The 25,011-nt window shown below is 56.6% G+C and overlaps 2 protein-coding genes across 2 annotated transcripts; one reads left to right on the forward strand and one right to left on the reverse strand.

The window, feature by feature from the left end:
- Positions 1 to 4,879: 4,879 nt before the first annotated feature.
- On the reverse strand, positions 4,880 to 11,348 carry LOC116799605 (keratin-associated protein 10-4-like). The gene is made up of 4 exons (XM_032712852.1): positions 11,235 to 11,348; positions 6,509 to 6,646; positions 5,821 to 6,427; positions 4,880 to 5,670 (listed from the first exon to the last, which is right to left on the reverse strand). The coding sequence occupies exons 1-4, from the start codon at positions 11,346 to 11,348 to the stop codon at positions 4,880 to 4,882; spliced, it is 1,650 nt and encodes a 549-aa protein (XP_032568743.1).
- Positions 11,349 to 22,810: 11,462 nt separating this feature from the next.
- Positions 22,811 to 23,989, forward strand: LOC116799606 (cell surface glycoprotein 1-like). Its single transcript, XM_032712853.1, has 3 exons — positions 22,811 to 23,128; positions 23,234 to 23,809; positions 23,858 to 23,989. Exons 1-3 carry the CDS (start codon positions 22,811 to 22,813, stop codon positions 23,987 to 23,989), a joined length of 1,026 nt encoding a protein of 341 aa, XP_032568744.1.
- Positions 23,990 to 25,011: the final 1,022 nt, after the last annotated feature.

The following is a 25,011-nucleotide window of genomic DNA, read 5'->3' on the forward strand; positions in this document are numbered from 1 at the left end:
CTCCTCATTTCCACGGGAGCTTCGGGCAGAACCCCCTTGGGAGCCTTTGAAAACACCATCCAGGAAGGACTCTGCTCCCGCAGCCCGTAATTATCAGGGTACTTCCTTCGCTTCCACGGGCAGCCCAGGGAACAGAGGGGTCATTAGGGCTGAGAGGGCCTTGGGCTGAGGGCAGGACAGCTCCCAAAAATGCCCCGTCACAGAGGAGTGAGGAGGGAACGACCTGCCCGGAGAGGTGACGCTTTTCCGGCCCAACCAGGAGGGGAAGGGCCGAGCTGGGGGGGAGAAGCAGCTCCACAAACCAGCACCCTGACAACAAAAAAACCCCATTTCCTGCTCTGCTGCACATTCCCTGCTCCAGTCATCCCTCCCTTTGTTCCCTGTTTGTGCCACGAATGGGAAAATTGGCAGTGGCGGGAGCGGGAGTTGCCGACTGGGAATGTGCTTGGGAAGAGTCATAAATACTTTGGGGAAGGCTCTGGAATTCTTGGTTCCCTTTAATATGAATCCCACAGCTCTAAACTGGGTGTGGAATTCGGGTGACGTCCCACAGTTGGAATAAAAAGAGAGGGAATAATCACGGAATCACCTCCTGAGCTGGAAGGGACCCACGGGGATCATTGATCCCAATTCCTGGACATCCCAAAATCTCACCTGAGAGTTGTCTGAACCCTCCTGGAGCTCTGGCAGGTTCAGGGCTGTGCCCTGGGGAGCCTGGTCAGTGCCCAACCACCCCCTGGGGGAAGAACCTTTTCCCAATATCCACCCTGACCCTGCCCCGAGGGGAAATAAGTGAATTTTCAATGGAGCAACAGAAAATCCCTCATCAATAGGCAGCCCCAGGATGCTGCTGGTTTGCCTTCCCTGGAGGCTGTGAAATGATCTCCCAGGGATCATTTATTGCTGGAATTGGCTGTGCTGCGTTTCCAGCTGGACTCCACGACCTGAAAGGCCTTTCACTTCAAGAATTCCGTGATTTGGAGCGGGATATCGAGCTCTGGTTCATGAACCAAGAGCTCAATTTCCTATTTCTTTTTTTTTTTTTTTTCCCCCCCCAGAAAATCCAAAAGCCCGAAGGCAGCTTTGCCATCTGCATTTTTTTATTTGCACTTCTGACTTTCCAGCTTCCCTCACCACCGCGGGAAACAACAGGGACAAAGGGCTTGTTTTCCAGGTTAATCCCAACATTCCAAGGGCTGAAGGGAGGGACACCGGAGACAAAGCCTGACTCCAGCCTGGATCCCTCTGACTTTTATTGTGCTTCCCTCCCCTGAACCACAAGGCCCTTTTTAATGGTAAATGATCTGACCCCAGGTTTTAGGAGCCAAACTGGCGTCGGGGAGCAGATTAAGGCAGTTTTTATGAGCTCCAGCAGCCCAGTTCCTGAAAAAGCTCTGGATTAAGTCGTGCCCAGGTAACCCCAACCCCCAGTTTGGTGTTTGCAGAGCAGGAGCAGAGCCCCAGCGATGATCCCATCATCGGGACCTGTCATCCAAACGACCCTAATTAGCATCTCTGAGGGCCTTTCATCTCGGGGAGACTCCTGGAGCCACACGGGGCATTGGGGGGGGGGGTTATTATTCCTAATTAAGCACAGGGAAAACCGAGGCAGGGCTGAGTCAGAGCCGGGGCAGAACCACGGACTCCACCACGGGCACCTCCCAGACGAGGTCCCTGGGAGGGAGAGGAGATCCTGCAGCTCCCCCAGCACCCAGCACGGCTTCCCTACGGATCCCCCGGGCTCGGGGTCCTCTGGGAAAGCCACGGGGCCCTGGAGATGGGAAAGCTCCTCCAAGGGGCACAGCCTGGCTCGGGAACAGGCTGGGAGAGCTGGGAGTGTTCAGCCCGGAGAGGAGAAGGTTGTGTGGAGACCTCAGAGCCCCTTCCAGGGGCTGCAGGGGAGCTGGAGAGGGATGTTCATCAGGAACTGGGGTGACAGGACAGACTGACAGATTTAAATTGGATATTAGAGAGAAATTCCTGCCTGGAAGGAGGGTGGGAGGCCCCAGCACAGGTTGCCCGGAGAAGCTGTGGCTGCCCCATCCCTGGGAGTGTCCAAGGCCAGGCTGGAGCATCCTGGGCTGGTGGGAGGTGTCCCTGCCCAGGGCAGGGGGTGGGGTGAGCTGATTTTCCAGGTCCCTTCCAGCCCAAACCATTCCAGGACCCTGTTCCTTCCTTTCAGAGGGGACACAGGTTGGGGGAACCTCCCAGGTATGAGGAGATCCCCGGTCACTGCTGCTCTTCCCCTGCCCTTGGGGGCCAGAACATCCCCCCCAGACCAGAACATCCCCCCCAAACCAGAACATCCCCCCCAAACCAGAGCATCCCCCTAGACCAGAACATCCCCCCCAAACCAGAACATCCCCCCCAGACCAGAACATCCCCCCCAGACCAGAACATCCCCCCCGGACCAGAACATCCCTCCAGGCCAGAACATCCCCCCCCAGACCAGAGCATCCCCCCCAAACCAGAACATCCCCCCCCAGACCAGAGCATCCCCCCCAAACCAGAACATCCCCCCCAAACCAGAGCATCCCCCTAGACCAGAACATCCCCCCCAAACCAGAACATCCCCCCCAGACCAGAACATCCCCCCCAGACCAGAACATCCCCCCAAACCAGAACATCCCCCCAGACCAGAACATCCCCCCAAACCAGAGTATCCCCCTAGACCAGAACATCCCCCCAGACCAGAACATCCCCCCCGGACCAGAGCATCCCCCCCAAACCAGAACATCCCCCTAGACCAGAACATCCCCTCAGACCAGAACATCCCCCCCAGACCAGAGCATCCCCCCCAAACCAGAACATCCCCCTAGACCAGAACATCCCCCCCAGACCAGAACATCCCCCCCGGACCAGAGCATCCCCCCCAAACCAGAACATCCCCCTAGACCAGAACATCCCCCCAGACCAGAACATCCCCCCAAAACAGAACATCCCCCCCAGGCCAGAACATCCCCCCCAGACCAGAACATCCCCCCCGGACCAGAGCATCCCCCCCAGACCAGAACATCCCCCCCAAACCAGAACATCCCCCCCAAACCAGAGCATCCCCCCCAGACCAGAACATCCCCCCAGACCAGAACATCCCCCCAGACCAGAGCATCCCCCCCAGACCAGAACATCCCCCCCGGACCAGAGCATCCCCCCCAGACCAGAACATCCCCCCCAGACCAGAGCATCCCCCCCAGGCCAGAACATCCCCCCCAGACCAGAGCATCCCCCCAGACCAGAACATCCCTCCAGGCCAGAACATCCCCCCCCAGGCCAGAACATCCCCCCCAGACCAGAGCATCCCCCCCAAACCAGAGCATCTCCCCCAGACCAGAGCATCCCCCCCAGACCAGAACATCCCCCCCAGACCAGAACATCCCCCCAGACCAGAACATCCCCCCCAGACCAGAACATCCCCCCCGACATCCAGGAGAAGGGGCCAAGGGCTCTGCTCCTCCAGGAGCCCTGGGGAAGCAGCCAAGGTGCCACCCCAAGGTCACTGAGCCGGGGTGGGGCAGGGCAAGATGCGGGGCAGCGTCCTGGCCCGGGTCACACCCTCCTCTTCCTCTTGCAACACTTGTTTTCACCCTCCAAACACCCCTGAGCCACTTGGCCTGGGCTCACTTTCCTAATGACAGGGCCCATTACAGGGTCTGTGTCCTTTTTTTTTTTTTCAGGCAGGACTTCACCATATTTAATAAAAAACAACCCCCAGGAGGCAGAAAGACGAGATTTGTAATCCGAGCTCAGACAACTCTGTTTATTTAAGTCTCTCTGTATGTAAATACACATATACGTGTGTACAAATAAAGTTTATTTTCAACACAGTGAAGAGTGCTTGAAGAAGCAGCACAAAGAACACAATCAACTGCATTTTACAGCTTAAACATTTACAAAACAGCCGTGCTGCAACTTTCAGTGTTGTTTCAGAGGCTTGCTTTTGTTTCAGGTGGTGGGTTTCGATTTTAATTAAAGCAAACAAGTGAAGGAAAACCTTCCTTTTCGTTTCAGCTTCAGGGAGCCAGAAATCCTGCCCTGTCTGGGGGCTCGGCTGAGGGAATTTCTGGCCACTTCCCAAAGGGAAAACCTTTGGAACACGGCCTCTCCTGGACCTTTTCCCCTCTTAGGAGGACCAGCTGAGAGAGTTGGGTTTGTCCCACCTGAACACGAGGAAAAACTTCTCTCTGGGTGCCCAAACACCCCGGGAGGGGCTGGAGTGTCCCTTCCCTTCCTGGGGACATTCCAGAACTCTCCGGGCTGCCCCTGCCCGAGCAGGGAGGTTGGACCCACGGGGGTCCCTTCCAGGCTCCCCCATCCCGGGATTCTGGGTGAGATTCTTGGACCTTTCGCTCCCCAAACCCACCTCGGGCTCCCCAGTAAGAACCAGTTCAGTGGAATCCAACTGGACCTGAACTCTGAGTCCCAGTTCCAGGATTAAACCCGGAGCTGGGCAGGGGCCAGCCCTGCTCCAGCAGCACTTCCAGTGGTGCTGCCGTGGTCTGGACTCCTGGGACAGTTCTCTCTCTTTGATTATTATTATTATTATTATTTTGCTTTAAAATCACCGTTTATTCGAATCAGGTGAGAATTTAATCCCACCCAACCAAACTGTGCCTTGCAGCTGATTCAGGGACGAGCCACAGGCAGCTGGAGAGCAGCCCTGGGAATGGGATCACATGGGAATGGGATCACATGGGAATGGGATCACATGGGAACGGGATCACACCCAGGCAGAGCCGAGCTCCAGAGGAAACGTCGGAAAACAGGGATAAAGCGGATTGGAGAGACAGGAACCGTCAGCAGGTGCACGAGGAGACAAATAACCCCCGTCCCAAAGCTGGGCCTCCCCCTTCTCCAGGGATTTTCCTTCCCCTGCTCCTTTTCACCAGGGCCATTTGGGGGCTGAGATGTATTTTTTGAAGTGACTGGAAATTTTCACCCCACCTGACTGACAATCCTGCTGAGGGACACTCTGGGTGGCACTTTGCTGAGGGACACACTTGGTCACACTCTGCTGAGGGACACAGCTGGTGGCACTTTGCTGAGGGACACACTTGGTGGCACTCTGATAACAGACACACTTGGTGGCACTTTGCTGAGGGGCACACTTGGTCACACTCTGGTAAGGGACATAAATTGTCCCAGACTGCTGAGGGACACACTTGGTGGCACTCTGATAACAGACACACTTGGTGGCACTTTGCTGCTGAGGGACACACTTGGTCACACTCTGATAAGGGGCATAAGTTGTCCCAGACTGCTGTGGGACACACTTGGTGGCACTTTGCTGCTGAGGGACACACTTGGTCATGCTCTGATAACAGACACACTTGGTGGCACTTTGCTGAGGGACACACTTGGTGGCACATCTTTGCTGCTGAGGGACACACTTGGTGGCACTTTGCTGAGGGATACATTTGGTCACACTCTGGTAAGGGACACACTGGGTGGCACTTTGCTGAGGGACACATTTGGTGGCACTTTGCTGAGGGGCACATTTGGTCACACTCTGGTAAGGGACACACTGGGTGGCACTTTGCTGCTGAGGGACACAAACTGTCTCACCCTGCTGCTGGGGGACACAAATGGAGGCACAGTCGGTGGCACTCGGCTGGGGGACACACTTGGTCACACACCTGGAGGGCCACTGCTGGGGGACACAGGAGGTGACACCTTGCTGGGGGACACGGGAGGTCTGCTGGGGGATGTAGGAGGTGCCACTCTGCTGGGGGATGTAGGAGATGACAGTCTGCTGGGGGACACAGGAGATCTGCTGGGGGACACAGGAGGTGCCACTCTGCTGGGGGACCCAGGAGGTGCCACCCCGCCGGGGTCCCTGGCAGGTCAGGTACCCGTAGGAGCCCCCCTTGGCCGCTCGCTGCTGGGGGACACAGGTGGTGACACACCTGGGCACGCCCTGCCGGGGGCACAGGGCGCTCGCACACTGCTGGGGGACACACCTGGTGGCACCCTGGTGCTGGGGGACTCCCTTGGTGACGCGGGGTGGCCGAGGGACACACGTGGTCACGCACCTCTGCTGCGGGGGGACGGGCGGGCGCTGCTGCTGCCGCTGCTGGGGCACGCACCGGGTCACACCCTGGGGCTGGCACACGCCCGCCACGCCCGTGGGCACGCACGTGGTCACACACCGAGGCTGCTGCAGGACACGCTGGGATGGTGGCACCGCCTGGACCACGCTCTGCTGAGGGGACACGGCGATGGGCGGGCACCGGGCGGGCACCCGCTGCTGCTGGGGCACACACTGGGTCACCCCCTGGTGCTGGGGCACACACTGGGTCACCCCCCGGTGCTGGGGCACACACTGGGTCACCCCCTGGTGCTGGGGCACACACTGGGTCACCCCCTGGTGCTGGGGCACACACTGGGTCACCCCCCGGTGCTGGGGCACACACTGGGTCACCCCCTGGTGCTGGCAGAGGCTGGAGGGCAGGAGCTGCTGGTGGGAGAGGCTGGAGGGCAGGAGCTGCTGGCGGGGCACGAGGCGGGTCACACTCTGGGCCAGGCACGGCGTCGAGCGCCAGGCGGGCGCTGCCCGGGGTCTGCCGGGGTACGGGGTGGGCACGGGGGCCTGGTGGGCTGCAGGGAGGCACTGGTAGCACGACATCTTGGTGGGGGGGGGTTGGCAGGGCTGGAATCACAGGATGACACAGTCAGAGGGTCACAGAATCACAGAATCCCAGAATCCCAGAATCCCGGAACGTGTTGAGCTGGAAGGGACCCACAAGGATCATCCAGTCCAACCCTCAGCCCTGCACAGGACCATCCCCAAGAGTCCCACCCTGTGCCCCAGAGGATCATCCAAACCCTCCTGGAGCTCTGGCAGCCTTAGGGCTGTGCCCACTGCCCTGGGGAGCCTGGGCAGTGCCCAACCAGCCTCTGGGGGAAGAACCTTTCCCTGAGATCCAACCTGAGCCTGCCCTGGCACAGCTCCAGCCATTCCCTGGCTGCTGTCCCTGCTCACACAGAGAAGGATCAGTGCCTGCTCCTTCTCTGCCCCTCCCAGGAATGCCATGGCAGGGGGTGGGATGAGATGATCTTTAAGAAGGTCCCTCCCAGCCCGAAGCATTCCAGGGTTCTGTGACAGGATTCAGGAGGCAGAGCCTTTAGACACTGAGTTCCTCACGGTCCTGCTGCTTCCAGCACCTCAGAGAACCCCCCCAGCTCTGCCACAACCCCCCCAGGAGCTGCTGAGGACCAAACACCTCCTTTTGAACAAAGAGGGGGAAAGTCAGAGACACTTCACACTAAATATCCACCAACTGCAACTCCTCCATCACTGGGAGCTTCACGGGGAGAGCTGATCTTGGAGGTCAGCACAGGAATAATTATCTCAGAGCTGCCTTTCAATCATCCAATTAAACCCCCTGTGCCCCCTCCCCTCTCTTGGTTGGCAACTTGCTGATGATCTGAGAAAAGAACCAGCCCAGCAAGAGGCTCTGAACCTCTGGCCACATCTGCCAGAGCAGGGGAGGCAAAGGGCACCCCGGGCACCTCCGGGCCACCCCAGGCAGGCAGAGATTCCCAGCTCAGCCCCAGCCTCACAAAGTTCCTGCTCGTTAAGGAGCCAAAGCTCATTAAAGGGTGATGATAGCCCAGCTCAGCACCAACCCGCCCCCAGCCCTGCTAGAACTCCAAATACACCGAATCCCCCGATGCACCAAAGCTGCTGTCAGGCGCCCCCAAAACCCAAACCACAGCAGCAGCCCCCAAATAATGCAAAGAAACTTCCCTCCCATCTCCCAGGGGTGTCTCGGGGTGACCACCAGCAAACACTGAGAGTCCTCTCCCCCTCCAGCACAGCAACCCCAACCAGCTCGTTGGAAAAACCTTTCCCAAGCAGCATTTTTATGCCTGTAAAAGCAGAAATAAATCTGCATTTCACAGGCAGAGAGTCCCAGAACGGCTTGGGTTGGGGGGCACCTTAAAGCCCATCTCATTCCAACCCACTCTTCCCTGGACCAGGTTGCTCCAAGCCCCGGTCCAAACGCTCCCAGGGATGGGGAGGCTTCTCCAAGCAATTCCAGCAGCTCCAGAGGCTCAGACTTACCCAGCTCCTGGGGAGAACAGCTTGGGGATGTGACCGGGGAGTCCCGGCAGCAGCAGAGCTTTTATGCAGGGACCAAACGTGCCCCGGGGGGGTGAGGGGGCCCCATTAACAGCCGGGAAAAGCTGCAGCTCCCTGGGTGAGTCCCATCAGCACACTCACCCCTGACAATGAGTGGTTTGGTGGCAGCTTCCCAGAGGAAGAGTCATTAGTGCAGGATGATCCTCCCTGGCATGGGAGGACTGAATGGCATCTGGGGAAGCAGCAGCAGCAGCAGCCCCTGCCTCGGGGGGTTTGGGAGTGCACCCAAAAATAGGGGTGGTTTTCCAAAGGTTTTGCTGGATTCGTGGTCTGTGGAAGTGTCCTGGTGGTCCCACGGGAACGGGGCTGGGACATCCCCCACTGTGGTGGTGGGGCTGGGAGAGCTGCCCCGAGCTCCCCATGGCACAGGATCCCAGAATCCCAGAACCACAGAATCCCAATCCCAGAATCCCAGAACCACAGAACCACAGAATCTCAGAATCCCAGAATCTCAGAATCCCAGAATCTCAGAATCCCAGAATCCCAGAACCACAGAATCCCAGAACCACAGAACCACAGAATCCCAGAATCCCAGAACCACAGAATCTCAGAATCCCAGAACCACAGGATCCCAGAATCCCAGAACCACAGAACCACAGAATCCCAGAATCCCGGAATCCCAGAACCACAGAATCCCAGAATCCCAGAATCCCAGAATCCCACAACCACAGAATCCCAGAATCCCAGAACCACAGAACCACAGAATCCCAGAATGTCCTGGATGGGAAGGGACCCCCAAGGACCATCAAGTCCCACTCCTGGCCCTGCACAGCCCCCTCCCTCCCTACCCCCCTGGTTGGGGCTGGCAGAGCTTCTCCCCCATCCCAAATCCCAGCGGGTGCTGGTTGTGTTTGGGCAGGTGGACACGGGATCAGCACTGGATCTGCTGGGGCAGGTGGGACATGGGATCAGCACTGGATCTGCTGGGGGGAAAACAGGAGCTCCCTGTGGAACCCAAATCCCCCCCTTGGTCTCACCCAGAGCTCCATTTTCGGCTCTGGGAACCCCTGACTCCGGGTGTCCCCACAATCCCATGATCCCAGGGCAGTCACCTGTCAGCAGGGAAGGGGAACAAACCACCCAGTGACTCCGAGGTGATGGGAACACGAGGCACGGTCACCTGGCACTGCAGCCCTTGCCCGGCCAGCTCAGCTGGCAGAGCTGCCCCTGGCACTGCCACGGGTGACAAAAAGCCCCAGGAGCTGATAAACTTCCTCCAGGGCCACGTGGGGCTTTCTCACCCCTTATCTCACCCCTTATCTCACCCCTTATCTCACCTTCTTATCTCACACAGCATCCAGAGCACAGGAAAAACACGAGATGAATTTTTGGAAGTGGCTGAAGGTGGGATCAGTCCCCTCAGGGATTTGTCACCTGGAATGTGCCCCAAAAGGGACAATTTCTTCCTGCTGCAGGGAGAGCTGAGAGGGACCAGCTCAGCCCCACTGAGCTGAACCCACACCCAGGGGAGCAGGACCTGAGGATTTTTATTAAAAAAGGTGGTTCCTTGTGAACTGGAGAAACGGCTCCACCCAGGTGGTTTTTGTGGCCAAGAGAAAAGTCCAGGAACGATTTTGCAGTGAAAATGAATCAGGAAGTTTGGGAATTCCTAAATGGGCAATTATGTCCCACATAGGGCAAGGATCAGAGAGGGTGAAATGGTCCCTTCACCAAAGGCTTTTCTGGCAGGAACGGCTCCAGAGCCTTCCTGGTGAGCACTGGGTGGGTTCATCTTCACCTGAACCACGAAAAATGGGGCTTTGTTGTGGCCTCTCTCCTGCAGGAATTGGTCCTTTGATCCAAAGCCAGAACTCTTTTAGCTCCCAAGGTTTTGGGTGTGATCCTCCCCGTTAACCAAAGTGAGATGTTCAGTTTATATTGCTTTTATTCCAGTCTGGATCCAGGCAGGCACTGCCCAGACCTTCAAATAAATCCTGATTTAACCCTGACATTTAACCCTGGTGAAACTCCCTCCTGCCTGACTTACTGGAGGCACGGCTGAACTCTGATTTTTTCGATCCCAACGGTGTCTTTCCTGTTATAACCCAGAAATCAGAGAATCCTGCAGTGCTTTGGGTTGGGAAGGACCTCAAAGATCCTCCAGCCCGTGGGCAGGGACACTTTCCACTCCACCAGGATGATCCAAGCCCCGTCCAGCCTGGCTGTGGACACTGCCAGGGTTGGGGCATCCTCTGGGAAATCCATTCCAGGGCATCCTCTGGGAAATTCATTCCAGGGCATCCTCTGGGAAATCCATTCCAGGGCATCCTCTGGGAAATCCATTCCAGGGCCTCCCCACCCCGACAGGGAAGGATTTCTCCCAAAATCCACCCCAAAGCCCCTCTCTGGCAGTTTGAACCTCCTGGCTCTCTGCAGCTCCCTGCTGTAGAGAGAAGAAGAAGCAGAGCCAGGGCTGTGGCACTGAGGGAAGCTGAAAACCCCCCTGGGGGAGATGCCAGGGAATGCAGCACCTTTTAATAAGGCAGGAATGCAAAGGAGCCCCGACACGGTGCAGCAGCTCTGGAGCATGAGCCAAAGCAGCAGGAATGCAAAGCTCCAAACAGAGAAACCTGGCAGGAGAACAAGGCAGCCAGAAGAAGGGAGAAGGAAAAAAAAAAAGGTAAATCGACTGGATGTGATCTGGGATGTTGGCTTGAAACCTCAGGTGATGGAAAATTAGCTCTGCCCCATTAATGGGGAAAAAACCCCCAAAGCAATAAATTAGAGAAAGAGCTGCAGTGCAGGAGGGAGCTCCAGGGGGGAGTTCAGCTCTAAAACTCCCTGGGCAGCCCCTGCCAAGGCCTGAACACCCTTTCCAGGGGGAAATTCCTCCTGATGTCCAACCTGACCCTCCCCTGGCACAGCTTGAGGCCGTTTCCCCTCCTCCTGTCCCTTGTTCCCTGGGAGCAGAGCCCGACCTCCCCCCGGCTCCCCCCTCCTGTCAGGGAATTCCAGAGCCAGAAGGTCCCCCCTGAGCCTCCTTTTCTCCGGGATGAGCCCCCCCAGCTCCCTCAGGAGTTCTCCAGACCCTCCTCCTGCTGCTCCAGCCCCGTTCCCTTCCCTGGACACGCTCCAGCCCCTCCATGTCTACCTTGCTCTGGGAACTGGACACGGAACTCGGGTTCCACGAACCACTAGAGCGCAGCATCCGCACGGGAATCGCCGCCAGGAGCAGCTCCCGGGGGTGGGGAAACCTCCCTCGCATCGTCTCCCTCTCCAAGGAAGCAAAACCGGGAACCAGACCCGGCCCGGGGCCGTCCTGGGGCAGGATGGGGATGGGGATGGGATGGGGATGGGATGGGAATGGGGATGGGAAGGGATGGGGATGGGGATGGGGATGGGATGGGGATGGGATGGGGATGGGGATGGGGATGGGAATGGGATGGGGATGGGGATGGGAAGGGATGGGGATGGGGATGGGGATGGGATGGGGATGGGATGGGGATGGGATGGGGATGGGAAGGGATGGGGATGGGGATGGGGATGGGATGGGGATGGGATGGGATGGGGATGGGGATGGGGATGGGGATGGGGATGGGGATGGCAGGATGGGGATGGGGATGGGGATGGGATGGGATGGGATGGGATGGGGATGGGGATGGGAAGGGATGGGGATGGGGATGGGAAGGGATGGGGATGGGGATGGGGATGGCAGGATGGGAATGGGGATGGGGATGGGGATGGGGATGGGAATGGGAATGGGATGGGGATGGGGAGGGGGATGGCAGGATGGGGATGGGGATGGGATGGGAATGGGGATGGCAGGATGAGGATGGGGATGGCAGGATGAGGATGGGGATGGCAGGATGAGGATGGGGATGGCAGGATGGGGATGGGGATGGCAGGATGGGAATGGCAGGATGAGGATGGGGATGGCAGGATGGGGATGGCAGGATGGGGATGGGGATGGCAGGATGAGGATGGGGATGGCAGGATGGGAATGGCAGGATGGGGATGGCAGGATGGGGATGGGGATGGCAGGATGGGGATGGCAGGATGAGGATGGGGATGGCAGGATGGGGATGGGGATGGCAGGATGACCGGGATGTCTGAAGGCTCCTCATCTCCCTGCCCCCTTGGCAGCGTCACCCCGGGCACCCCAGGGTGGGGTTGACCCGCTGGAGAGGACCCTGGGGGATGCCAGGGTGTCCCTGACAGTGTGTCCTGGGGGTCCTGGGGGGGATCAGGCCGAGCTTTGCCGGCAGGGCAGGAGCCGATCCTGCCCCTCGGATGAGGAGCGAGTGCCCGGCTCGGGCTCCTGGGCACGGGAGGGACTCGGGAGGGAGGGACACGGGAGGGACTCGGGAGGGACACGGGAGGGACTCAGGAGGGACACGGAGCTCCCGGAACGGGTCCAGGGCGGGGGGACGAGGATGATGAAGGCACTGGAGCATCTCTGGCACAGAGGATGAGGAGCTGGGGCTGTTCAGCCTCGAGCAGAGGCTCTGAGAGGGGACCCCCAGGGTCTGTCAGTGCTGCAGGGGATGGACCAGGGGTGGGGGGCAGCTTGGACAGGGCTTGGAGCAACCTGGGCTACTGGAAGGTGTCCCTACCCTTGGGCTTGATGGTCTCTAAGGTCCCTTCCAGCCCCAATCACTGCACAGGTCTCTGATTCTGGGCATGGAAAACACATCTCAAGAGCAGCCGGGCTGCACTTGGTGTTCCAGGGACTCATTTCAGTCCATCCCTCAGGGCAGGGAGGGGAGGAACAAACGAAACGTGAGAGAGCGAGCGGAGCTCCCACCTTCAGCCCATCAGACGTGTAATTAGAGAGCTGCCAACGAGCTGCAGACAATAAAACCTCACGTGTTATTAGCCCGGCGAGCAGCGAATTCACGATTTCGATGATTTCACAGCACCGAAGGCAAAACGGCGACTCTGCCACGCAGGAGAATGAAACGCTCCTCGCTCGGGCTCCTTCTTGCTTCATTCCGAAAGGGTTTTATTACTTAACGAACTCTTGTTTTCTGCAATTAGCAGCCCCGCGGAGCTCTTTGTTCTGGTCGCTTCCAGGCTTGGTGGAGGTCAACGTCTGCAGAAAATCTGGCGAATGGGTCATTAGAGCCCTGACGACTTTTCAAATGCACGGACTGAGCCGTTTCGACACCACTTTCTCCCTGCCCAGCACCCACAACCATTCACTCCATCGTTAACTCCATCCCGGGAGCCGAGGTTTGCCCGGGATTCATCCCCGTGCAGGTGTCAGAACGAAGCAAATCTGAGAGCTGAGGATCGTTATTATTTTAAGAACTAACTCACTGCAGCCCATGGAAAGGAGCAGGTCCAAGATAAGTCTTTCCCGAGCTCGAAAAGCAATAATTGCCCCTGCCAAGCTTCCTCTGTGCTGGATGTTCACCTGCTCCAGGTCCCTTCCATGACTCAGAACCCGCCAGTTGGTCCCTTTGCCAGCCCTGAACTGGGTCAGGTTTGGTTTCCAGCCCAAACCCCTCCGAGGACACCAAGGCTGGGTCAGTCTTCGGTCTGTGCCAGGCCCCAAAACCCTCCCCTGCTGCTCTGGGCTTTGCCCCCTCCTTTATCCCCCCGAGGAATTCGTTCTCTCACCACACTCAGCTTTTAAAAACTCCTCTTTCCCCAGTAACTCAGGGAGCAAAGCAGTTTTAGGATTCTAATTCAGGGCATGTTGGGATAATCTCCAAGTCCTCTGGGCCTGATTCTCTTCCTGTCATCACCCTGTGCAGGGGTGTGATGCCATCAACACCACCAGGATGGAACAGGTAAACCCGGGATTATCCCATTAATCCAGGCTTTACATGGGTGGAAAAGAAAGAAGGAGTTTAATCTCGCAGCTCCCGAAATTTATTCCCCATTAATTCTGTTTGCCAGTGGAGGAGCCTGAAATTGCCACCACCGAGTCCTGATCCCAGAGGGAGCCCTGTTTTGGCAATTATTAATTAAGAATATTCCAAAGATTCGCCAGAATCGAACTCACCCAACCCAGGAGGGAAGCACTGAACCAGTGCAAAGAGGGTGGGGCAGATCTGGGGGTCAGAGAGCTCCAAACACACCCCAGGAGCCCAAAATCCCGGAGAGAAGGGTCTGTGCTGCACCTGGGGGACGTTTCTCACAGCTCCACGACTGCCCAGCTGCAGAAACAGGGGTTTTTCCTGACCTTTAGAGGAGAAAACTCCCCATTCTTGGGCATTTTCTGTTTTAGCAGCTGCTGGCCACACCTGAAAGGTGAAATCCTGTTGTTCTTCAGCTGTTTTCCGAGCTCAAGAATTCCAAGGGTTTTTCAGTCCTGCCAGAAACAACAAAAGAAAATTCACCCAGAAATTCAAAATTGGGACCCGAACCCACTTCTTCAGCAGCACAGAGCCAATTTATTCCGACTAAATTCTCATATAAATCAATTTTAAATCAATTTAAAATCAATATTCCAAACCCAGGAGGCTCCCTGAGAACCCCCCCGTGGCACCAAGAAGACACGAGGCCAGAGGGACCCCCGGGCTGCTCTGCTTTCCAAAAAGGAGATGAGAGGCTAAAATCCAACAGGTTCATTCCTGAGCTGCAGGGAGGGGATGAGGCAACTGGGAATGAGGCCCTTTGATGTGATGGGCAACTGGGAAGGGCTCCTGCTGTGCCCAGTGGGCTTTCAGTGAGGCAATCGGGGAGCTGGGAATGAATTCAGGCAGGGAATTAGGAGAGGATTCTCCACCAGCAGCCCAGGGAGGCTCAGGACCAGGCTGCCCAGTCAGAAAATTGGGACCAAAACGTGGCAGAGGCTTTGGGATGGAGGTCAGGGAGTTTCTGGCCCAGGTTTTATGGCAGAATTAACTCAGAGCTGACTCCCTGACTCAGCCCCGGGTGTCTCCTGGGAGTGAGGAACTCAGCCAGGGGGAGAAGTTTAATGGGGACTGTCTGGGCTCTGGGAAGCTCAGGAGCTGCATGGCAGGGAAAATAAAAGAAAAAAAGGGGTCATGGAATAGAATAAAATAGAATGGAAATGGAAATAGAATAGGATAGAAATGGAAATGAATAGAATAGAATAGAATAGAATAGAATAGAATAGAATAGAATAGAATAGAATAGAATAGAATAGAATAGAATAGGATGGAAATGGAAATAGAATAGAATAGAAATGGAAGTGGAAATGAATAGAATAGAATATAATGGAAATGGAAATAGAATAGGATAGAAATGGAAATGAATAGAATAGAATAGAGTAGAATAGAATAGAATAGAGCAGAATGGAAATGGAAATTAATAGAATAGAATAAAATAGAAATGGAAATGGATAGAATAGAATAAAATAGAACAGAATGGAAACGGATAGAATAGAATGGAAATGGAATAGAATAGAATGGAATAGAATAGAATATAGAATAGAATAGAATAGAATAGAATATAGAATAGAATAGAATGGAATAGAATAGAATAGAATAGAATAGAATAGAATAGAATGTAGAACAGAATGGAATAGAATAGAATATAGAATAGAATAGAATAGAATAGAATAGAATAGAATAGAACAGAATAGAATAGAATAGAAATGGAAATGAATAGAATAGAATAGAATAGAATAGAATAGAATAGAATAGAATAGAATAGAATAGAATAGAATAGAATAGAATAGAATAGAATAGAATAGAATAGAGTAGAATAGAATAGAGTAGAATAGAGTAGAACAGAATTGAACAGAATAGAACAGAATAGAACAGAATAGACTAGAATAGAATAATCTGGGTTGGCAGAGCCCATCCCATTCCCCCCCTGCCATGGGCAGAGCCACCTCCCAGCAGCCCAGGGTGCTCCAGCCTGGCCCGGGACCCCCCCAGGGTGGGGCAGCCCCAGCTCTGCCCGTGTGCAGCCCTGGCAGGGCAGAGCTGCAGGGCCTGGGCAGCCAGACCGATACTGGGGAGCCCAGGAACAGGTAATTCTGGCCTTTGTCTGGTGAGCTGAGTCAGTCGTGCTGTGCAGCCCAGGTGATGACAGACACACTGCTGAGGAGCAGGATGGGTGGTAACGAGCGGCCTCGCTGAGCCACCCGGGCCAGCCCGGCCTGGCAGGGCCAGTCCAGCAGCCTCTGAGTCACCCAGGAGTGCCAGAGCTCCCTCCCAGCACCTGCTCTGGGCACGGAGGGTCACTCACACTCCGGGGTGGCAGAAATTCCAGGGGCATCCACGCAGTCCTGGATCACAGCAGGGCTCTCCACTGGGAAAAAACCTGATGGGTTTTTTTTTTTTGGGAAGCGAAGCCACCGAGCTCCAGGAGCCTTGGAGAATAAAACAGAATAGAATAAAATAGAACAAAATAGAATATAAATGTTTTCCGAGCTCAAGAGCTCCAAGGTTTTTTCAGTCCTGCCAGAAACAACAGAAGGAAATTCACCCAGAAATTCAAAATTAGGACCCGAACCCACTTCTTCGGCAGCACAGAGTGAATTTATTCCCACTAAATTCTCATATAAATCAATTTTAAATCAATTTTAAATCAATTTTAAATCAATTTTAAATCAATATTCCAAACCCAGGAGGTTCCCTGAGAACCCCCCCAAGACAGTCACCTCAGTGATAAACCAGATCAAAGCAGCAGCTACAGAGCTCCCTTCAGAGCTGCTGGAACAACTGCTGCCACCTCCCAGGGAATCTGCTGCCACCTCCCAGGGAATCTGCTGCCACCTCCCAGGGAATCTGCTGCCACCTCCCAGGGAATCTTTGGCTCCTGGGGACTCAGTTACCTGCTCAGCCCTTGCCTTGTCCTTGGTGGCAGCAGAGCCCCTGCCCAGGACCTGCAGGAGCTGGAGCAGCATTTTCCATCCAGGAAGGGCAGGCTCAGAGCAGCGATTTTCCTGCTTGTGGTGTCGTTCTCCCTGGAATTATTGGCCCAGTGTGGTGTCCAAGGGAGTTGACCTGGGAGACCCAGCAGGGGAGAGCTCCACTGCCCCTCTGGAGCTGCCTCATCCCTGCACATCCCTGCACATCCCTACACACCCCTGCACATCCCTGCACATCCCTGCACACCCCTGCACACCCCTGCACACCCCTGCACATCCCTGCACACCCCTGCACATCCCTGCACACCCCTGCACATCCCTGCACACCCCTGCACACCCCTGCACATCCCTGCACATCCCTGCACACCCCTGCACATCCCTGCACACCCCTGCACATCCCTGCACGTCCCTGCACACCCCTGCACATCCCTGCACACCCCTGCACACCCCTGCACACCCCTGCACATCCCTGCACACCCCTGCACACCCCTGCACATCCCTGCACATCCCTGCACACCCCTGCACATCCCTGCACACCCCTGCACACCCCTGCACATCCCTGCACATCCCTGCACGTCCCTGCACGTCCCTGCACGTCCCTGCACACCCCTGCACGTCCCTGCACGTCCCTGCACACCCCTGCACATCCCTGCACATCCCTGCACATCCCTGCACACCCCTGCTCATCCCTGCACACCCCTGCACATCCCTGCACATCCCTGCACACCCCTGCACATCCCTGCACACCCCTGCACACCCCTGCACACCCCTGCACATCCCTGCACATCCCTGCACACCCCTGCACATCCCTGCACACCCCTGCACATCCCTGCACATCCCTGCACACCCCTGCACACCCCTGCACATCCCTGCACGTCCCTGCACATCCCTGCACACCCCTGCACATCCCTGCACATCCCTGCACACCCCTGCACATCCCTGCACATCCCTGCACACCCCTGCACATCCCTGCACACCCCTGCACATCCCTGCACATCCCTGCACACCCCTGCACACCCCTGCACACCCCTGCACATCCCTGCACACCCCTGCACATCCCTGCACATCCCTGCACGTCCCTGCACACCCCTGCACATCCCTGCACACCCCTGCACACCCCTGCACATCCCTGCACGTCCCTGCACATCCCTGCACGTCCCTGCACATCCCTGCACACCCCTGCACATCCCTGCACATCCCTGCACACCCCTGCACATCCCTGCACATCCCTGCACGTCCCTGCACACCCCTGCACATCCCTGCACATCCCTGCACGTCCCTGCACACCCCTGCACACCCCTGCACATCCCTGCACACTCCTGCACATCCCTGCACATCCCTGCACATCCCTGCACATCCCTGCACGTCCCTCCCGTCCCTTCCCGAAGGTCTGGGCCCGGCAGATCTCCCTGCAGGTGGCCTTTGCCTCTAAAAATAGCCTTTGTGCAATTCCCGAGGAAGGGAAGAGCAATTACACCTCCAGTCTGGGAGAAGCACTCCCTCCCTTCCCACGGGCTGGCTGCGGAGCCTCCCGGGGTAACAGGCAGAGCTTTTGTGCTGAGGTTGCTGCCCCGGAGCTCAGGTGACCTCCCCGAGCCTCTCCAGACCTGCACCCAAACCAGTGGTTGAGGTCAGGGCGGCTCCCGAGCCCCAGACAGGGTTCAGCTCCCCCTCCCAGCCATGGAAAGGGACGTTCTCTCTTTCCTCACCCCGTGTCGCAAGTCGGGGCCGCGAATTCGGCGGCGAAAACGCCCCGAAAACCTCAGGTCTTGCTCAAATAAAAGTGGTGTCTCAACACTCCCAGCTCTGCCTTGATGTGCCTCCTCCAGAGGCTCTCCAGGGTGCCCTGATGGAGGGACACAGCCCAGCTCGGAGCTGACGGGGCACAATCACTTGGGAATGTTGCCCGAAAATTCGGGTGCAGCTCTGGAGCTGCTGGAATCCCCTGGGTGCTTCCAAACCCTGCTGGAATCACCCCTGTGCTTCCAAACCCTGCTGGAATCACTCCTGTGCTTCCAAACCCTCCTGGAATCACCCCTGTGTTTCCAAACCCTGCTGGAATCCCCCCTGTGCTTCCAAACCCTGCTGGAATCTCCTGGGTGCTTCCAAACCCTGCTGGAATCTCCTGGGTGCTTCCAAACCCTCCTGGAATCACCCCTGTGCTTCCAAACCCTCCTGGAACCCCCCCTGTGCTTCCAAACCCTGCTGGAATCCCATGGGTGCTTCCAAACCCTCCTGGAATCCCCAGTGTGCTTCCCAACCCTTGCCAGGCTGACAGCCACACTCCTGGAATGCTTTGGGTTGGAAGGGACCTCAAAGCTCAGCCAGTTCCACCTCCTGCCACGGGCAGGGCCACTTTTTCCTCTCTCCCAGGTTGCTCAGAGCTCCATCCCAGGTGGCCTTGGACCCTTCCAGGGACGGGGCAAACGAGAAACCCAACTCCTTGAACGAGCCTGGTCTGATTCCCTCGATCTCCCTGCTCCAAAGGGCAATATTCCAGGAGCCTATCTGGGCACCAGGGCTCTTCTGATAACCACAGTGCTGCCTAGAAAGCAGCCAGGCAGGTTCTCCACTGCTGGAGAGTGTCCCAGCCCCTGCCTTCAGCAGAGCCACCGCTGGGATCTGCAGCAGGGGAGCAGCTGGAGAGGCCTGAGTCAGGCTTTGGGCTTGGCTTGGGGTATTCCCCCTCTCCAGCAGAGGCTGGAGACTAAAATTAAACCCATGAGGGAGGCAGCAAGGCAGGGCCTCGCCTGCCAGGGGGTCACACACGTGGAGTCCCACCCTGGGACACAACACACGGCCCAAAATTGAGGTGTCCCCACCCTCCAGCTGCCAAAGGGTTGCTGAGGGAGGAAGTTCCAGCCCAGTGGGAGCAGCTGCTGCTTCCCTTTGCTGCCCAGGAATCCCGGGGGGTGGCTGGGACCAGCTCAGCCAGACCTGCAGCTGATAAAGAGCCCTGGTGGGACGGGGGAGACGGGACAGAGACGGTCCCAAAGACACCCAAAGGTGATGAAATTGGGCTCTGGGTGGGCCAAGGCGCCTCTGCTGCTGAAAATAATCCTCCCAGCACAATTAAGGGCTGCTTGACCTGTGTCCTGATCCCTCCCTGAGATCTGGAGGGTGAGTTAATCTCGCTCAATAAATGTTTTGCACGTGGAATAATAGTGATGGAAGAAACTTCTTCCGTGAAAAACACCCTTTATTCCACACTGAGGCTCAAATATCCTTTCAAATGCCATTGTGGCACCTGAATGGGACCAGTTTCCAATTCCATTTGATGGGATAAACCTTGGACACCTTTAAAATCCCTTCACTTGCCACGTGATAAACTCAGGGAGATAAACTCAGTCTCCTGTTCTGTCTCACTCAGATGGGTGGGAGCTGTGTCTTCTGGACCGTGGAAAACAACATTAATTCATAAATCCCAGGATTATTTCGGTTGGAAAAGACCTCCAAGATCATCAAGTCCAGCCTTTGATCCATCCCCACCTTGTCCCCAGCCCAGAGCACTCAGTGCCACATCCAGTCCTTCCCTGGGCACCTCCAGGGCTGGGGACTCCAAACCTCCCTGGGCAGCCCCTGCCAAGGCCTGAACACCCTTTCCAGGGGGAAATTCCTCCTGATGATTCCAAATTATCTGTTCTGAAATGAAAGCAGGATGAAATGCATGAAGATCTCCCCGAGGAAAAGAAAAGTTCACTCACCCCTCACGAGTTTGTACACCCTAAAGTCATTTCAGGGAATTCACTGGTGAAGAGCAAAGGAGAGAAGGACAAATTAAACTACAAACTCTTAAACTACAAACACAGCCCAAGAATTACTGGGAATTGGATGGTGTGAAAGGACTCTTGGATGGGATGAGGCGGCACCACAACACCCCCAGTGCAGTAAATGGATCAACCTGAGGGTCTGACCTTCATTCCCACCCCATGTCCTGTCCAGTTGGGTCAGTCAGGGCAATAAAAGGAGCCCTGTGTGTGAGCTGCCTACGTGTAGGACAGGGCTGGGGAGGAAACTGCAGCGGGGCAGTTGTGAAACCATGAGCTCATCAGCCAGGAGGACTCATTCCCAGAAGGCAGGGCTCTGAAACCATATAAAAGTTCTCCAGTCCCTCTGCCCCGGCATCACTCGGCTCCCTGCGACTCCCTGTCGGCCACCTGGGTAAGTCAGAGGGCTCTGAGCCCTCCCTGGGCTTCTCCCTCACCTGGGTGCCCCTTTTTCAAAAGGAGGGTTTCACCTCCTGCCCTTGGATGTGCAAAAGGTTCTCGGAGAGGAGAGGGGTTGTGGGGAGGACAGGCAGCCTTGGGACAGCTCTGCAGGGTAAATCCAGGCTGGGTGTAGCTCTGGGGGGGGAGTTGAGGGCTAAATCAGACCCTTTCTGAAAGGGAGAGCAGAGGAAATTATGCTGGTTAAAGTTCTTCAGGGAAGGAGAGCAGTGGCCTCCTCGAGCTCCCTCTAAGCTGATTTCTTGGGATTCTGCTGTTGATAACAAGGATATTGTTAAAACTCCAATTGCATGGGAGAATTCTTTGGGAAAGCAGGGATTTGGGGCTGCAGGAGCAGAGGGATGAAGGAATTCCTCCTGTGCTGCCTCACTCGTGCCAACCGTGGCAAGGGCAATGCATTAATTCGTTTAAAGAGCTTATCAGATCCTTATAAAAAAAAAATGGCAAGAGAGGGGTGTCACTGACCTGGAGGAGGGAGAGGAGAGGAGGGAATTGGCTTTGGGGATGTGCTGAGAGGAGCAGCAACCCCAGGGGGAAGGGAGGAGGAGCTGCCACTCTCCCCCTCCTGCCCACAGCTCCGGGCTGGGGCAGGTCCTGTGCTGGGGGGGCTCCAAAATGCCCCTTCCAGGCACCACTTTTCCAATCCTCACCTTTAATTTGTGCCTTTAAGCTGCTTTCAGAGAAGCAGCAGCCCAGGCTTTAGCAAAGACACTTCCCCAGCCCAGCTGAGCCTGGACCTGCCTTCAGCAGCCACAAAACAGTTTCCCAAATTGCCAGGAACACGAGGAGTGGCCCTGGGAGCAGAAATCCCTCCTGGTGGCTCTGATTCATGCAGGTCACAGGTGTCATTAGTGGCCAGGCCAATCCAGGGACACGGGGACACGTTATCCCTGCTCGTTCTCCACTTTGGAGGATTGGGCCAGGGGGCACCTCAGCCCTTCACATCCCCCACAAAGTCGGGATGGAACCGGAGCAAGAGGAGGAATTGAGTCCTAATACTTAAAGGAAAGGCTTTTAATTCCAGGTAAAACCTGGAAACCATTGCAAAAGGGGCAAAACCCACTGAATTATTTCACTTTCGCCAATGTAACACATCCCGTTGGCCCCATATTTATATTTTCCAGCTTTCTGCTTTAAAATGTTTGTCTTTCACTTTCATTGTTTTTCTGTTGTTATTTTGACTTCCCGAGGCCGTTCTCTCCAGAGCAGATCTGTGGTTTGTCAGCTCCTCTCATCGATTCCCCAGGACAGAAATAAAAGGGAGCTGACACTTTGGGAAGAGGGGGGAAAGGACTGTGAAGTACAAATCAGTCGCAGGTTCAAAGGAGTGGCTCCACCTCAGCCAGACCTGACAGGGCTGTCCCACATCGCAGAGCAGAGAGAGGAGGGACGAGACAAGGCAGGGTGGGAGCAGGAGCTGAAAGGCAGGATGAGGAAGGAAGAGCAGATCGTCATTCTGGGACAACCTGCCTTGGGAAAACCAAGGGCAAACCGGGAGAACTTTGCTCGGGTTTCTTGGAACTCGTATTTTATAACTGAGCTCGTATTTTATAACTGAGCTCGTATTTTATAACTGAGCTCGTATTTTATAACTGAGCTCGTATTTTATAACTGAGCTCGTATTTCGTAACTGTTCCCCCTCCTCCTGCTGCGCCTCCCTCAGCACCTCGGTAACGCTCTGATTTTCTTTCAGACCACCCTGCAAAGATGTCCCTGAATCAGATGCAAATCAAGCAGGAGCTCACCCTGCCCCCCGGGCTGAGCAAGAGCATCCCCCCGCCGAGCCAGGACCCCGTGCCCAGCCCCGAGCCGTGCCCGCAGCAGCACCCCGAGCTCCAGGACCCCACACCCCGCCCGGACCCAGCCCCGGCGGTGGCGACGTGCCCAGAAAAAGCCGTGCCCTTGCCAAGCCAGGAGCCGGGCAAAGGAGAAGCCCCCGCGGTGGTGCCCCAGTGCCCAGCCCAGGAGCAGCAGCAGCAGCAGAGCAAGTGCCCAGAGGAGAAACCAGCCTACCAAGAGCTGCCCGTGTCCTGCCCTGCCCCAGCCCCGTGTGGGCTGGAGAAGCAGCAGTGCCAGGAGAGCCCCGTGCCAGTCCCTGGGACCTGCTCCGAGGCTGCAACCTGTGCCCAGGAGAAGCAGCAGATCAAGGAGACCCCGGTGCCCATCCCTGTCCCGCTGCCTGACCCCACCCCGTGTCCCCAGGAGAAGCAGGAGATCAAGGAGATCCCTGTGCCCACCCCGTGTCCCCAAGAGAAACAGGAGATCAAGGAGATCCCTGTGCCCGCCCCGTGTCCCCAGGAGAAGCAGGAGATCAAGGAGACCCCCGTGTCCATCCCTGTCCCACTGCCTGACCCCACACCATGCCCTCAGGAGAAACAGGAGATCAAGGAGACCCCTGTGCCCATCCCTGTCCCACTGCCTGACCCCACACCATGCCCTCAGGAGAAACAGGAGGTCAAGGAGACCCCTGTGCCCATCCCTGTCCCACTGCCTGACCCCACACCATGCCCTCAGGAGAAACAGGAGGTCAAGGAGACCCCTGTCCCACTGCCCGACCCCACCCCGTGTCCCCAGCAGAAGCAGGAGGTCAAGGAGATCCCTGTGCCCACCCCGTGTCCCCAGGAGAAGCAGGAGATCAAGGAGACCCCCGTGCCCATCCCTGTCCCACTGCCCGACCCCACCCCGTGCCCCCAGCAGAAGCAGGAGGTCAAGGAGCTCCCCGTACCCGCCCCGTGCCCTCAGGAGAAGCAGGAGTGCCAGGACACCCCGGTGCCAGTGCCAGCTCCCCGTCCCGACCCCGAGCAGTTCTCCCTTCCCGAAAAGGTCCCTCCTGTGGAGCAGCAGCAGCTCAAACAGCCCAACCCGTGGCCTCCCGCCCAGAAGTAAAGCGGGGCTGCCCGAGCTGAGCCCCGAGGGGAGAAGAAGATCCCAACCCCAAACCTCCTCTCCCACATCTCCCATCCAGAGGTCATTTCCCAGCACCTTTTGAATCGCTGCAGAGTTTCTGTGGGGAAGAAAATCGCTGTTGAGCTTCCAAGTCCCCCCTCCAATTAATGCTTTGTCCTGCACTAACAGCCCCCGGGATGCTCCACGGATAAAAAGGCTTCAAGCAGGGTCCTGGTTGTGTGTTCAGCTTCCCAGCAGCCTGAATTCCTGCCCTCTCCCAGTCTCTCTGGCTTAGGAAGGCCCAGGGAGACACCAAAAAGCTCCCTGGCAGCACAAGGCAGGGTTCCTTAAGCTCAGCATTAAACTCTCCCCCAGCCCAAGGCCCAGCTCTGGTTTCCCTGCCTTCCCCCCCCAGCCCCCTGGATTCCACCTCCCACCTGCATTTGGGGCTTCCTGCCTGTTAATAGTGGGAGGTTTGGGCAGAACCTGCTGCTGAAGGGTTCTGATGCCCCTCCCAGCCCATGACATGGCAGTGCTGATTGGTTTTGTGCAATTAAAAAGGATCCACCGCCGGGCCGCAGGGAATAGGAAGGGATTTTAGGACAGAGGCACCAGCTCTGCCCGGGCAGGAGCCAGAGCTCACCTGGAATCTTCTGGGACGTGTGAAAGAGCAGCTCCAGCTGAGAGGCTTCCTGGCAAACCTCCAGAATCCACTCCAGACACGTTTGGAAAGCAGGGATTCACCTCGGGCGTGGCTTCCCCGGGCTCCACGGGGCAGAGGAGGGAACACGCTCGGGGCTGCCTCAATTACACCCCACACGGGGCTGCTGTGGATGGATTTGCCACTTAGCTCTAATTATTTTAGGCTGGTGTTGCATCCAGGATTCATTTCACTGTGAAAATCAGCAATAAAAGTTGCTTTGAATACCGAGTTGTGGAGGTTTTTCTGGGTCTCTGCTCAAAAAAGGTGGGAGGGAGCCTCAGGTGACAGCAGGCAGGTGTTTGTCGGGGTCAGAGCTTGG

This window comes from Chiroxiphia lanceolata, chromosome 29, assembly GCF_009829145.1.
Source record: "Chiroxiphia lanceolata isolate bChiLan1 chromosome 29, bChiLan1.pri, whole genome shotgun sequence".
Classification (NCBI taxonomy): Eukaryota; Metazoa; Chordata; class Aves; order Passeriformes; family Pipridae; genus Chiroxiphia; species Chiroxiphia lanceolata.